The 15,765-nt window shown below is 44.7% G+C and overlaps 2 protein-coding genes across 2 annotated transcripts; one reads left to right on the plus strand and one right to left on the minus strand.

The window, feature by feature from the left end:
• Positions 1-189: 189 nt before the first annotated feature.
• pdia4 (protein disulfide isomerase family A, member 4) lies at positions 190-5,375 on the plus strand. Its single transcript, XM_070986517.1, has 10 exons — positions 190-507; positions 942-1,119; positions 1,230-1,435; positions 1,537-1,675; positions 1,797-2,002; positions 2,103-2,261; positions 2,461-2,612; positions 2,815-2,971; positions 3,827-4,060; positions 4,707-5,375. Exons 1-10 carry the CDS (start codon positions 432-434, stop codon positions 5,120-5,122), a joined length of 1,923 nt encoding a protein of 640 aa, XP_070842618.1. The 5' UTR covers positions 190-431; the 3' UTR covers positions 5,123-5,375.
• A 69-nt stretch (positions 5,376-5,444) lies between these two features.
• LOC139347082 (alanine aminotransferase 2-like) lies at positions 5,445-15,335 on the minus strand. The gene is made up of 12 exons (XM_070986533.1): positions 15,136-15,335; positions 14,858-15,050; positions 10,529-10,618; positions 10,059-10,167; positions 9,731-9,864; positions 9,051-9,294; positions 8,867-8,946; positions 8,378-8,514; positions 7,957-8,131; positions 6,338-6,493; positions 6,146-6,258; positions 5,445-6,055 (listed from the first exon to the last, which is right to left on the minus strand). Exons 2-12 carry the CDS (start codon positions 15,002-15,004, stop codon positions 5,965-5,967), a joined length of 1,476 nt encoding a protein of 491 aa, XP_070842634.1. The 5' UTR covers positions 15,005-15,050; positions 15,136-15,335; the 3' UTR covers positions 5,445-5,964.
• Between the last annotated feature and the right edge of the window lie 430 nt (positions 15,336-15,765).

The raw sequence follows: 15,765 nt of genomic DNA on the forward strand, positions 1-15,765 counted from the left end.
GTGGACTGTATCATGTAATCTACCACTAAAGTTTTTATATTCACTATGATCTCTGTGTTCAACTGGCCCGTATACAAGTGTAGAAGTCGAAGAGCGGAAACAATAAATAAAAGCATCCAATAGCGTCCCTCAACGTATAATTGAGTGGCGAAATCTGATTGGAGGACAGCCGTTGATGAGAACCAATCACAACGTGGCAAGTCAGACAAGTTCCAGACGGAGGAGGCGGCGTGCGTGATTTCAGAAGTGATTAGTTTGTATGAAACCACTAGCCAAAGGCGTCTACAGCCACACATCAGTATTGATCCGGACAGCGGGTCCGTGCAGCACGCAGTGTTTTGATGACATTCATCAGCGTTATTAGCTAAATTAGTTAGCCGGCTACTTCGGGGAAGCACGTCGTTAACACCGGGCCGCATCATCTGAGGACAATGAGGAAGGTTGCTCTGCTGCTGATTGTGTTGCTTGGCGTTGCACATTTTGCAACTGTCAGCAGATGTGAGGAGGGTAGGTCCGAGCCGTTTTACATTCCTGTGTTAAATACGCCTGAAGAAGTTACTTAAGTAAAGCAATGCGGCAGCTAGTGCGCGTTTCACGTGAGTTGCTGTAATACAAACTAGCTAGCTAAGTTACTGTAGATTTTGCTAGCTCGGTTAGCACGCTAGCTAACAGGACAGGTCAGCTAATGTCAACAGAGCTGCCACACACCTGCAGACATGCAGCTACGTGGCTTGCGAAGGTTAACGCTAATGTTAAGAATATCCAAACTATAAAGTACTAAGTCAGTTTTTCCTCTTTCTGTTAAAACGTTTTGAAGTTTACATACAGGATTTATGTTGCTATGACGTGCTACATTTTATGCCTTGTTTTCTAAATCCATAAAGCATAAAACTAGCAGCATATTGACAGGAAGCTTGTGTCCGTTTCCTGTTTACTGTCAGATGTCACAGAGGAGAAGGAGGAAACTGGTGAAGAGGACAGCGATGATGAGGAGGAAGAGGATGATGATGATGACACAGAGGTGAAAGAAGATAACGGAGTGCTGGTTCTCACTGACAGCAACTATGACACCTTCATGGAGGGCAAAGACACAGTTCTGATTGAGTTTTATGCCCCATGGTGCGTCTGTTATCTGCCATGCATGCATCTGTCATTGCTCACACAGATTGCTTCCTGTATTCCTGCAAAACTTTTCAATATTTCTGTATTCTTTCTCTGTCCTGTTTTAGGTGCGGCCACTGTAAGCAGTTTGTCCCAGAATATGAAAAAATCGCCAAGACTCTTAAGGAGAATGACCCCCCGATACCTGTGGCCAAAGTGGATGCAACAGCGGCCAGCGAGTTAGCCAGCAGGTTTGAAGTGTCCGGCTATCCCACCATCAAGATCCTGAAAAATGGGGAGCCTGTGGACTACGATGGAGAGAGGACAGAGAAGGGTAGGGACACTTCATTCATGTGAGCATCATCGCGGCCTTTCAAACCAAACCTGACTTCTTTTTGAGGAGAAGTGGCAGTGATGCGCTGCGGTTTGTTGCAGCTATTGTGGCTCGGGTGAAAGAGGTGGCTCAGCCGGATTGGAAGCCCCCTCCTGAGGCGACGCTGGTGCTGACCAAGGACAACTTTGATGAGACTGTTAATGAGGCAGACATCATCCTGGTGGAGTTCTACGCTCCATGGTCAGTCAGCCAGACATCAGACACAGATTATACAATGACCTTCACTGGAGGTTTGTAATAGAAGCTGTTAAGACTAACAAAACATTCCTCATTGTTTGCCTCTTACCTAACTGACCCTCAGGTGCGGACACTGTAAGCGTTTGGCTCCAGAATACGAGAAGGCAGCCAAAGAGTTGAGCAAACGCTCTCCTCCCATTCCTCTGGCCAAAGTGGATGCCACCGTGGAGAGTGAGATCGGCTCACGCTTTGGAGTTACGGGCTATCCCACCCTCAAGATCTTCAGGAAAGGCAAGGTGTTCGACTACAACGGACCCAGAGAGCAGTATGGTAGGTCGCTTACTGTGTAATGTTGTTTGCACTCTGGACACTTACCTGCATTGTCACGGTTGATCCAGTTTCTTTACTTTCTCTTTCTCTTTCCTGCCAGGCATCGTTGAGTACATGAGCGAGCAGGCAGGGCCTCCCTCCAAGCAGGTCCAGGCAGTGAAACAGGTGCAGGAGCTCATCAAGGACGGTGACGATGCTGTCATAGTCGGCGTGTTCTCCGGGGAACAGGACGCAGCCTATGAGATCTACATTGAGGCCTGTGAGTACCAAGAGCTGGAGATCTGTTCAGAGCAACCGGCCAATAATGCCACCACTGAATGTGCAGACTAAATTAACAACTGCAGTGCCATAGAAAGGAGATGGATGATCCATCATAGTGTCAAAATTCTAATAACTGTGTGTGCTCAGAGTACAGACTCTCTGTTTCTTCCTGTTTCTGACGTGCTGTCTGTCTGCAGGTAATGCACTGAGGGAAGATTTCACCTTCCGTCACACCTTCAGCTCTGAAGTGTCCAAACTGCTCAAAGCTTCACCCGGACAGGTTGTCATCGTTCAGCCTGAAAAGTTCCGCTCCAAGTACGAGCCAGCGTCACGCACGCTCACAGTGAAGGTACTGTCTGTCTGCCTGTCTTACAATTTACAGTGTTTTTTTCCTATTTCTGATTTGAATTGGTTTCATGTGCTCTCTTTCAGTTCTAGTCTCAGTGTAAAAATAGACTTAAGGGGTTTCACAGGAAGAGTACTATATGTGTAAGTGCTGCATAACCCGCCTGCAGTTGAACTCAAGACACCTTGATTTATTTATCACATAGGACTCGACGTCAGTGTCAGAAGTGCAGGAGTTCTTCAAAAAGCACGTGATTCCTCTGGTGGGCCACAGGAAACCAAGCAACGACGCCAAGCGCTACACCAAAAGACCCCTGGTGGTTGTGTACTACGGAGTCGACTTCAGCTTCGACTACAGGAAAGGTGAGTTTCTCATATTTATCGTGGTTAAACAGCTGGTGATTCACTGTTCTCTGAGTGCTGTTGTAAAAGGGTTTTCAGCAAATATTCACATATAATTTAGAATTATTAGAAAAACAGATATTTGATTGTGAAGAGTTATATTCAATTGTGCCAAAAAAAAAACAAAAAAACAGCACAGATACGGCAGCTGAACTGCATGATGAACAGGCGTATAAGAGTTATAAAATAATTCCTGAGTTAGAGCCGCTTTTCCTTGCTGCTTCTCTGATGTCCGCTCTCTCTCTTGCTCCTCTCCTGATTCAGTGAATTTAGTGTTTATGTCAACCAAACCAGAGTTGGTGGTTATTGTTGGAACAGTGTAAGAACAAACCAAGAAGGTTTTACTGAGTTTTTATTTGGTTTCTGTGGAAAAGTGAAGTGTGTTTTATGATGATAAAATGACTGTTTTTGTGAATGGAGTCTGGTGGCTTTGGTGAAAGCGACATAGCGGCTGTTTCTGGTGAAACAAAAAGGATCTTACACATTGACAAAAGGTTTATCTCTGCAGGGATCCTTTCCATAAGATTGGCACACACTTAGAATAAAAATCTGAGCCTCTCAGCAGCAAAAAAACACTTCCTGTAACAGAATCATATACACTGAATGTCCGCAAACAGCCGGAGGACATAATGCACAGATATTTGAATAGTTGGAACCTACGTGTTTAGCTCATTTTTTGTTGTATACAATGCTGGCATAATGTGTTTATATGGCCTGGTATCGAGGGTGAAAAATGTCATCTTTACACCAGAACTTTACCTGTGGATTTTGATGATGCAGTAACAAACTCTTGTCTTGTTTTTCTTTCACTTTTAGCAACGCAGTTCTGGAGGTCCAAGGTGCTCGAGGTGGCCAAAGACTTCCCGGAGTACACATTTGCCATCGCTGATGAGGAGGACTTCGCTGACGAGCTGAAGAGCTTGGGCCTGGGCGAGAGCGGAGAGGAAGTGAATGTGGGAATTCTGGCAGATGGAGCCAAAAAGTTCGCCATGGAGCCAGAGGAGCTGGACTCTGAGGTGCTGAGAGACTTTGTCATGGCTTTCAAGAAAGGTGAGTGTTAATTACTCAATTATGTGAATTTTACAGCATGTGCTCATGTTTATTTAATGCTTTAGAATTAAATTAATGTTTCATGTCATCAGCTTCATTGTTTTTTTTGTAAATATGTGCTTATTCTGAAAACACCTGTTTGGAATATTCCACAGGTAAACAGGTTCATTGGTAACAGGTGAAAGCATCATGATTGGGTATGAAGGGCTCAGTGGTTCATAAGCGAGGATGGAGCGAGGTTCACCACTTTGTGAACACATGATTGGATAAAGGAGATTACTACATGGACTCAGGAACAATTTGTAAACACTGCTTGTTTGCGAATGACAGCCTTGTGTTATCTACATTTTATACAGTGTATAAACTTTTTAGGAGTTGGAGTTGCAGGTTAATATTCCACCATGTGATGGCAGCATTTTGCAGCTCCAGTTGATTATCTGCATATAAATAAACTGCATCTGAATCATTAGAGGATTATTTCATGCAGCGATAAGACCTAAAAGACTTTCTGGTCGAGCACTGAACAAAACCTTGAACACAGTAAATGATGAAAGGGAAATCTACAGAAATGTGTTAGCAGTGAATCACTTTGTGCTCTGTTGAAGCTGTTGTAATCACTTGTTCTGAATTTCTCTCCTGTCCTCAGGAAAACTCAAACCAATCATCAAGTCCCAGCCAGCTCCAAAGAACAACAACGGACCAGTGAAGGTTGTGGTAGGAAAGACCTTTGATGACATCGTCATGGATACCCGGAAGGATGTCCTGATTGAGTTTTATGCTCCCTGGTGCGGCCACTGTAAGAAATTAGAGCCTGATTATTTGGCTCTGGGTAAGAAGTACAAAGCGGAGAAGAACCTGGTCATCGCCAAGATGGACACCACAGCCAACGACGTGCCAAATGAGAGCTACAAAGTGGAAGGCTTCCCCACGATATACTTTGCACCAAGCAACAGCAAGCAGAGCCCCATCAAATTTGAAGGTGGAGACAGAACAGTGGAGGGGCTTAGCAAGTTCATGGAAAAGCACGCGACAAAGCTATCACAGAAGAGAGAGGAACTCTGAAAGCACCTCTCTCGACGAATAGCTAAGAACTCTTACCGTGCAGGACGCTGGGGACGTGAAGGGACCGCGGTGGAATTCAGCCGTGTTACTGAGTTGCTGTGATGATTACAATGTTCAATCATCGTTTTAGTTTCTGTTCATTCCGAGAGATTCCGCTTTCTTCTGTTTCTAAAAGCATGTAAGCACTGTTGAGGATTTCAAGTCTTTTTAAATAAAACTGAAAAACGATGGCCGCTTTGTGGGCCGGCACTTCAGTGTGACTTTGTTACTGTGTGTTAATGTGAGAGCTGGTATTGCATACATTTCAGAACACAAGTGTTTTAAAAAGGGTGTTTCTTTAATCACATTTAAGAACAATTTAAACATTAGTAATACACATGACTCTGCGGCTACTCAGGTTAATCAAGTAATCACCTAATATGTTACCAAATTGATACTTCCAACTAATGTGGCTGTGTAGGTCTTGGCAGGAGAGAGATGCAGCACGTAGCAGCATCTGAAATATCTTAAACTCTAAACAATCACAACTATAACATCCTACTGAACATTACAAACCTGGCGCGGTAATACTTTGGGAAAGTGCATCATGTACTGGAAGTCATTACATCTTCACATGAGCAGTAGCCTTCACTAGCTGTCTAAACAAGGAAAGGTTCAAGGTTCTTCAGATGTAAAAAAAAAAAAAAAAAAAATCTCTCATTGTGTGAATACAGCCTTGAGGTGAAGGATGTGTGTTACAGGAGGCCACGTGAAAGACGGCTGCCTCCCTCACACAAAGGCACTTGAAGACACTGGCGCTGAATGGGTTTGTTCTTGAGATGTAGTTGAAAGGTGGAGGGCTGTTAGGAGAACTCTTGTGTGAACCGCAGGTGGAACTCACGGATCTTCTGCAGCACAACCTTGAGCTTCTCAGTAGGGGGCAAGATGGTCATCCTGGATGGAGGAAGGATGACGGTTAATGCTCAAACCAGAGGCAATGTTATTGTACTGTTACTGTACAGAGATGAGTTTTGCATTTCTAACCTGAAGTGGAAGGTCCCCTCTCTCTGGCCAAAACCACTTCCTGGCACGAGGCAGATACCCTCCTCCTCCAGCAGCCTCATGCAGTAGACCATGTCTGGGACCTGGCCTTCCTCCTGTGGATGGACACACACGTTTGAACACGTCCACACAGACGAGTAAAATCCGAGTGAGATAAAGAGGGTGTGTGCAGACCTTTGCTTTGTCGATGGCCTTCTGAGGTAGAGTGATGCGGGGGAAGGTGTACATGGCCCCCTGCACGGGGTTACAGGTGATACCAGGGACCGTGTTGAAGACCTCCTCTGTTAGTTTGGCCTTCTCTGCTAAATTTGAAAGCACCGCTGTCCGCTCCTGACAGGGAAGCAAGTTAAAGCTGTCACAAGTGAAACAGGCTAAACAAACAAATAAATAAAACAGGTGATATAGACAAAGAACACATGTACAACAGATTGTGGGTTTTTGGACACTTCAAAGCATAAACTGGCTGTCTGCTCCACATTCTGGGCTATGAAGGCTGATTTAAAGAAACTGTTCAAATGGAGCACGTTTCCTTGCACTTTGAACCAAACGCTGAATTGAACCCAGCATTTGTTTGCCATTTAGCCATCTTGTGGCCATCAGAGGCACGACAACATGCAGCCTTCCACCTGCCATCCTGAGCCACTATCTGTCGGTCATCCTGCAAGCCTGCTGACAAGAAAATGTTTTTTATACACCGTCTGAAGGTGGGAGTAGCATATCTTCACCAACTATAATAGATGATGACTCATGGACATCAGTTCCTATTTTGGGCTCATTTGGTTCGAACGTTTTTATTAGGCTTCTGTTTGGTTAGGAGGCCTGGTGTGCTGGTTGTCACAGGCTGTAATCAAATCTCCTGCCAGAGAAGTTAATCAGTAGATGCCGATGTTCTAACATGCAGCTGTGCCATGCCGTGCCATCTCTTCAGGACCTGTACACCTCCAGGACCCTGAGGCGTGCAGGAAAAAATGTGGCTGATCCATCCCATCCCGGACACAAACTCTTCGAGACACTCCCCTCTGGCAGGAGGCTGCGGTCCATCAGGACCAAAACCTCACGCCACAAGAACAGTTTTTTCCCGTCTGCTGTCAGCCTTATCAACAAGGCCTGGAACCAACCCGACACTCTTCACACTCCACCTCTGCCTCTACTTGTCACACTGAGATTGCCATAACTCTATGCGTTACATTAACACTCAGCTTGGATTTCCCTGCTATTTTGCTGTATCACTGCCAGCTGTACTGCTCTTTTAATTTGGAAAAAAGACTGTGTATATATATTTATGTTATATTTTCTACTTTTTAAATCGCTTATTTCTAGAAGATTTGTCATGCACCAACTTCACCAAAACAAATTCCTGGCATGTGTAAAATCGTACTTGGCTATAAAGCTTCTGATTTCTGATTTCAACTACAAACACCATCACAAATCATTTGCAGCTGGAGACTCATATTACCCATGGACATCAATGATCAAACTAATGGCTTCCTTGGCCACAAAATGCTTCCACTTAACTGTAAGTTAGACGCACACAGGCTTTTATCAGCATGCATTATACATATGATCCTCTTTGCAAACCTCTTGTCTCCTCTGGAAGAGATGACGTATAACATCTCTATACGACACATCGTGTTCCAACAGGAACAACACAGCACACTCGGTTCTGGTTTTATCTGCATGGAGTATACGGCGTGGCGTTGACGAGCGTTTACCTAAGTAAATGCTGTGTTTGCATACACTCAAAGCATTGCCAGGATTTGAGCTGGCTGGCGTGCTTTCGGTTTTTCTCAGACCTTCATAAATGTGGCGTAGGAGGGCTCGTCAGGCTGCGGAGGGTTGACCACCAGGTCCAGGAGAGCCTGTCCAGGCACCGGGGGGCACAGACGCACTGACACCAGTTTGGTGAGTTGGGCCTTCACCTCGGGGTCCATATTAATCACCTCCATGTAGCCGCCGCGGAATCCACACCTAACAAAACAAACAAAGGAAAGGAGTAAGTCAATATGAAGTATATTCTTAGTACAGGTGGTGAACACGTCAGCTTAGCTCGTAGAACAACTCCAAGGGTCATTTATAGGTGCTATACAGTGCTGTATACCATTACAGTCCTGCTTCATACACAAGTTTAGTCTGTGTGTGTGTGTGTGTGTGTGTGTGTGTGTGTGTGTGTGTGTGTGTGTGTGTGTGTGTGTGTGTGTGTGTGTAGCTACTCACTCTCCCATGTAGCATTTGGAGGTGGAGTGGAATGAGGCCATCTCCACTGTACTGGAGTACTCTGGTCCCATCTCAAACAGCACCTTCTTGAAGGAGTGAAACTTGCAGCCTTCTGCATACACATTATCCTGGTAGACCTGAAATGGGAAAACAGCTTTGAATACACAAGGCCTGAATAAAAACACATCATTATCCATTAAAAAAAATCTAAAAAACAAAATCTGCACACAAAAGAGTGAATTGAAATGAAGAGTAGAGCTACGAGAGTTGCCTGAAAATCATTTAAGTGGCTTGAAGAGCAAATGAAACACTGTATTTAACATCAGTACATGAATTGAATTAGAATGACTATGTTACTATTCACTTTTACTTGTTTAATCTACATGATCGCTTTTAAAACTTTGCTTTGGAAAGCAAACAAGAGCTCTGACACCACTAGTTCTGTTGTTTCAGATGGAGAAAACTGTGAATGAAATTCGAGTGCATTACTTCATCAGCCATGAGGAAGAGGTGCTCCTCTTTAGCAAACCGGATCACGTCTTCAATGCACTGTCTGCTCTGGACCTGACCTATCACACAGGACAACCAGTTTGATGATGTGTGCGCATATGCACCAACAAAATTCAAGCAACTGTTTCATCTCACACACGGGAACTACTATCACCAGACATACCAGTGGGGTTTCCAGGGTTGATGATGCAGAGGACGCGGGGATTGCAGTGCTGCCTGGCTGCATTGAGTGCTCTCCTGAGCTCTGCAACATCCAGACCCCAGCACTTGTCCTCATCCAAGTAGTAGCTGATCTGCACTGCACCCAGATCTGCAAGGGCGGCCGAGTACAGAGGGTACTGGGGGATGGAGATCATCACTCCTGTACGGCTGCGACCTTCACCACACACCATCAACTTCAGCATGGTCTGGACGGGGGAGGAGAGAGGAAGAGAGGGTGAGTAGAAATTAAATATATTGTCTTTGGACCGTTCATTTGAGTGATTGTCAAAACGGGTGAGTAATGTAGCAGCAGCTGTTTGTTTTAAACACTGTTCCACATTATACAAGAAACACAGCAGTCAGCAGATGTTTTATAGCGAAGTAATTAAATCACTCAAGATTATTCAGTAGCCTAATTAGGTTGCATAAAACTGTACAAATCTGCACTGACAGTGACAAAGGTCTGAGGGTGGATTCAAGTCACAGATGTGCAAAGTACGGCTGAGTGTATTATTAACAGAAGTTCAACGGAGAACAAGAATGCCTCCTGCGTTGGATTAATGCAACAGATCACCTCCTGGCCTGGCCTACAACGTGTCAGCACTTCTATGAAGGACAGATGAGGAAAAATGGAACCCGTACCACAATGGCATCACTGGCCCCCGTGGAGAGGTAGATGTTGTCGGGGTTGGAGGGGATTCCGCCATCTCTCCTCTCTATGTAGCGTGCAACATCCTGGCGGATGCACTCGATGCCCTGGCTGGCACTGTAGGCCCCTTGGACACACGAAAATGAACTTTGATTCAAGCAGAACATGCTGCATTGACCAATTGATGCTCTGTTTAAATAGCATACAGACTGTGCAAATAAAATTGTAATCAATGACAAATGGAGGTGGATGCCGTTGACGTGCGTTATTGGAAGCAGGGGTTGTAAATATGGTTGGTAGAGCGAAGGGGTGTCAGCTGACCTATACTGTGTCCTCCGCAGGCCTCCAGAATACGACGTGCCCTTTTCTTGGCGTCCTCTGGAAACTTGTTGTCTTCCAGGAGTTCGGGGTAAGAACACAGAGCCAAGACCTGAGAGAGGAGGACAAAAAAAATGTGACACCGTAGCTTCTTTCCTCAGGCTTTGAGACCGCCCAGTCCTCCATACTCCACCATAAGTAAAAGATGTGGTACATACCGTACATACTTTGTGGGTGTATACGTGTACAAGTACATATATGTATATAAGTAACTGAATATATAATTTTAGTATTATTTTATTGTAGTTTAAATATCGGTTTATATGTTCAATGTGTGTTGTAAAATTGCAGTAAATGAACCTAACGAGCACGTTCCACTCAGCACAGAATGCATGAATGCAGTAAGTCCAGTTTGACGTGGAACCACCATATGGGTGCTGCTCATTAAACACAACTGCACAAAGTGGTCCTACCTGTCTGAGAAATGTGATTGGTTTCTGACCCATGGCGTGGGCGTCGCCTATGTTAGCCTTAATGACCTCTGTGAAAGGTTTCTTGACTCCCTGGAAAAGATAGAGACAGAATGGTAAGAATCTGGGCAGTTGAGTTTCATCTCTCTTAGTTGTATAAAATACTGAGACAGTGGAAAAAAAAGAGAGAAGCTGGAGATACACGAGTCAATAAGAACAACAGCTATAATCCAAATTAACATGTTATGACATCATGACTGACACTGAGTGCAGATATATTATGTAAGAGGCCCCAAAGCAATGAATATGTGTCTAAAGCAACGACGTGTCATTTCAGCTCTCTGGAGAAAAACATAATGCACAAAGAATGCGTGGCTGTGTTTGATACAGAAAGTAATGTAAAATCAAGAGAAAATTCTGTACGTATGCAATTTTCTGCACAGCTGGTCCACATTACTAACCTCAGCTTCCAAAATGTGATTTATCGATATGGGCTGCAGGCCTCGGACACGCGGCCAAATCTGACAGTTTCACCATAAGGAACACTATGTGCTAGTACCGCTTCAACATGTCCTTAAAAACAAATCTTACAAGAACAGATGATTAACAACTATGTCACGTGTCCCGCTCATCTGTGCCGCTGCCACCTGACGGCCCGCCGCGCAAATCAACCCAGAGAAACGTGCGATCCTCTCACACACGCATCTCCTCTCATTAGAAGCCTTTTTGTCAACCAAAGACGCTGGCACAGACGCTGTTTTGGCTTGCCAAGCAGGAAGTGCTGGCCTGGGAGGCTCTTGGAGACACAAACCCGTCTGTTTCTGGTCGAGGACTCGCTCGAGAATTGCTGGCTGAATCCAATCTCACGCGAGACTTGAGCCTTTTTCCATTTCATTTTCCTCATCTAAACCAACTCACTATTCATCATCATTGAGGTCCTTCACCTTCATCGCTTTGACCAAACTGCACCTGCAAAATCTGGTTTGGTGCCTGTTTGCTGGTCACAACATGATGTGACGTTATAATAGATACTCGCTGTTAGGTTTAAAAGATATCCTGATAATCATGAGGCTTTTTTGGCTTTATTATTTGTGCATTCAAAATATCATTAAACTAATGGCCATGCCACTCTACTGCATGCTGGTGTGAAATACAGTGACCAGAAAACGTCAAACGAAATATCCAATAATGTTATTTAATTCATATTGCCAGTTTTTTAAGATAAAATGACTTACTGTGAGTTAAACTGTGCTGGATTGCCTTGTTTTTCACAAAACCTTGCCAGTTAATGTTGGGAACTTGTTTTGCCTTCTCTTGTTTGCCAGAAGGTAAAGTGATGCAACCATCTCTTTGCCGAAACCTGCCTCGAATGTTTGGGCGTAAACATGTCAGTGACTGAAAACTCATTTCATCGAACTAAACCGACAGAAAGCTAAAAAACACTCACAGTCACACAAATCAACACTGAAACATACTGCAAAACACTGAATTGAATAAGTGGACTATGTTGTAGTAATACACTACATATCACTGCTCAGACCAGTCAAAAGCCAAGCAAAAAAAAAAAGCCCAAGCCTATAAAGCACAGTAGGTTTGCTCTCCCAGGTACAAATAACCTATATGTGTGAAAATCATGTGTTGACATGATTCAGCACATGATAAAATATCAGGCAACAGGTCTCCAAGGGCACAGAGAGAACTTTCCTCTCGCCTGAGTCAATATTATCACTTCTATGTCCTTGCATGACGACAGACGCAGGGCCTGCAAAGTTCTTTGGGTTCATGCAGCGTCAGACACGAGCTTGTCTGAAATCTAAGTAACTGGATGCAGCACATTTCCTTTTAAGTCCTCGTCCCTGCCTTGTTCTCGAGCAACAAAGAGGCTGCTGTTCTGCGGGATAGAGAGGAGCCAGTCGGTTCCCCCGGCTCAGGCCTGCGTTCTCCTGCTCACTCAGCACCAGGCACTGATTACACAGGCCGGACCAGTGAACCAGGCCAAGAAACCCTGTGGGGCTTAATAGAGCCTGGCCTGAATTCACATTTCACTTACTCTTATGATACAGAATGAAACCTCCATCCCTCTGACAGTGTTCAGTCACACTAGAATCACAGGAACTGGACTAATTGAAGCTCAAACTAATGTGATTTGCTCATGTGACTTAACACATTAACTCAGTACTATTTCTAAGATGCCTGTATTTCAAAGTCGAGCCTTCATCGGTTGCTTTAACAAGGTATGAAGCGGGAGCAAGAAGGTGCAGTGAAGAGGGTGGGCGCTGACTGATTGGATGTATTTAGCCTTCCACACTGCTTGTCTGTTGTACAGGACAGTGAGGCTTCTTTGCCAGACACCTAGCCTTTTACTGCTGACTTTCACTATTTTGGAAAGAGCAGCTTTGGCCATGACACTGAAATTGCCATACCAGCAGATTACACAACATGTTAGTAAAGACTAACTGTAGGATTGGGAAAAAAAAAAAGGCTCACGAGGGTCTTTTTATCAAGGCATAACAGTCATTGCTGGTCACTTTTTGCAAAGCATCTGAGTGTTGAAGTAAAAATGTTTGTTCACATTAACAAACTCTGAACTATGTCCTACTGTCACCACTCCATTGTCATGGACAATGCAGACTTGTCGGCAGCTGAGATCCAAGCCTGAATTAGCTTACTGCAGCGCAGGCACTGTCATGCCAGATGTCTGGGTAAGGATTTATAAGGGTCATCACCACAACAGCGCACGCATCCACAAACACACACACACACACACACACACTCGCATAAAATCTGCTGAGCTGTCAGTAAAAGTGTTGCAGTCACAGATCTGACAGGAAGCACACCCGCAGATGACTGGGCAGCTGCAGTGAACAGCACTCCTGGATTGTTTTCACTCTGGTTTGCCTTACAGCAATCGATGACGCTTAACAGGTGAAAGTCGGCTGGGAAGGAGAAACGTGATGTTTGCATTTCAGCACATCCTGCCAAGAAAAAATACACTCTTCAAACCACCATACTAAACGCCACTAATGTTGATCTAATGCACTATTAGCGTGTCCTGTATGAAGCTGGTTTCTCTCAGCTAATGCACATGTCCTCTCTCTTTATTCCAGTCAAACACTGAGCATTAGGTTCAGAGGAAAAACAAGCACCACAGCAAGAACTCAAACGCTCTGAGCAGAATTGGGGGGGCTGCTTGAAACGAACCTCCGTGCAGAGAAAGGCCTCTGACGCTACTGGGCCTCACAGCTGCAGCTCCGTCCAATAACGTCCCTCCCGTGTGGGGAGGAGGGAGGTTGGCAAACTCAAGAGAGACAAAAGAGGACAGAGAATGCACCCTCTTCGTCTTACATAATAACCCTCCGAAATATACACACCGTCCACTCCAGTGAAATGTGCTCACACTCAGACCTTCCCCTCGGGCTCATTTCGTGTTTGGTGAAGAGAACATAACTGCAGAGAGGGTTGCATTACAGCTCTTAAAAGACCCCTGTTCGACCTGCTTGGCCTTGCTTGGGAAAGCATGGTGGATCAATATTACCACAGCAGGGTGTAATATGAGTGTGCAGCAGCGCAGAAGAACATACCAGGCTCACCACTGCTGTCATGCAGAGACTTTTAAAAGCTGACCTATTGTCTACGCCCTGCCTACACTCATTCAGCACAAACTGTCCAAAGCAAGCATCTTATCCATTTGCTCTACCATCTCCTCTTTCCTCTCTCTTCATTTTCTTAACATATCTCGGGGAAACAGAGTAGGGAAATGACTTTTTTGCCTACTGATCACAGCAGGAGCTGGTGTGTGCCAAAATCAACACAGGCACGTTTTATAGGTGCAGCGTTTTTAATAAAAAGCAAATTGCCTACACTAAAGAAAGAAAGAAAAGGCGGAGTTATCCGCTTGAGGCAAACATTTAAAGCGTCTGGTTCTTGAGTCAAATTCCAGCTGTTGGACTGGATCATCCATTCATCCTTTCTCTTTCATTCTTACACACACACACACACACACACACACACACACACACACACACACACACACACACACACACACACACACACACACACACACACGATTTGTTTTCACAGTTTATATTTACTGCATGTCCGCTTTCACTATGACAACAATATTACCTAAATAGGTCACATTAAAACCATGTGATTTAAATACAGAAATCAGCTTTTCTTGACTGCACCTAACTCCCTGATGAGTGCCACATCACCACTAAAGCACTATTAACTCGCTTTACTTCTCCCCTCGTGCGTTATCAGACTTAACTCAGGTCCGCCTGCGGAGAGATGCGCGCGTGCTGCGATCCCACACTTGACTTTTAACGTTACCTCTCTCAGCTCCTTCTCTATCTGCACCGCCCGCTGGACTATCGGGCCACGGACCGCGTACTCGACCCGCTTCACATTGGGGTTCATGTTGTCCAAAGTCAGCACCTTGCCCTGGCACGGGACCCCGTTCACTGCCTGCTGGGACATTTTCAGTCACGCTGTTTTCCGCCGGTATCACACACTTGACTAATATCTGAAACACAAAAGAAGATTGAGAAGCTAACACAAAGTCGTAGCTGGAACAGTACACCGCCAGATACGGAGTTATCAGCTGTTACCAGTTGTTCAGCTCAACGGGGACAGTGGACTCTGTCGGGCTGGTGTGTTTACTTCCCTTTCAGCTCCGCTCACTGACAGTTGACTTTCACAGTGTTCATATTCCCACTCGGCCGCCACGCCTTAGCTCGCTCCTGCTCGTGGTTGGCTGGATTTCTTCACTAACTTCGCCTGCGGCTTCAGTTTGCCCACTGACGCCTTTAAGTGCTGTCGGAAAAACGCTCCTTTTTTGCCCGTCGCGTGCAGCAATGAGCGAGAAAAAGCTTTAATTGAAAAGCTTTAAAGTTTAAGAGGCAATATTTAGGAGTAGCAGACTAACCTGAGTATTATAAACTGTCATTCAAACGTTTTGCAGTGGCTAAAGTAAAAATATATAGAAAAGATCTGCTGCGTTCAAAACTTCAACTTACATAATGGTTTTTATACCATTCAAAGCAATCAAACACAACATGGTGAGGTAAGATGACTATAAACATTTGAAGTCGTGTCAAGCTAAGTCAAGTTAAACATTTACATTTTTTAAGAATGCGCTAACTGTAGACTTTTCGGTCTGGTGTAAGTTTGTTCCAAAACATGCAGAAGTGATGACAACTTTTGAATGGCTTGACTTGGCTGTACGTTTAATTCTAAGA

Source organism: Chaetodon trifascialis, chromosome 18 (assembly GCF_039877785.1).
Source record: "Chaetodon trifascialis isolate fChaTrf1 chromosome 18, fChaTrf1.hap1, whole genome shotgun sequence".
Lineage (NCBI taxonomy): Eukaryota > Metazoa > Chordata > Actinopteri > Chaetodontiformes > Chaetodontidae > Chaetodon > Chaetodon trifascialis.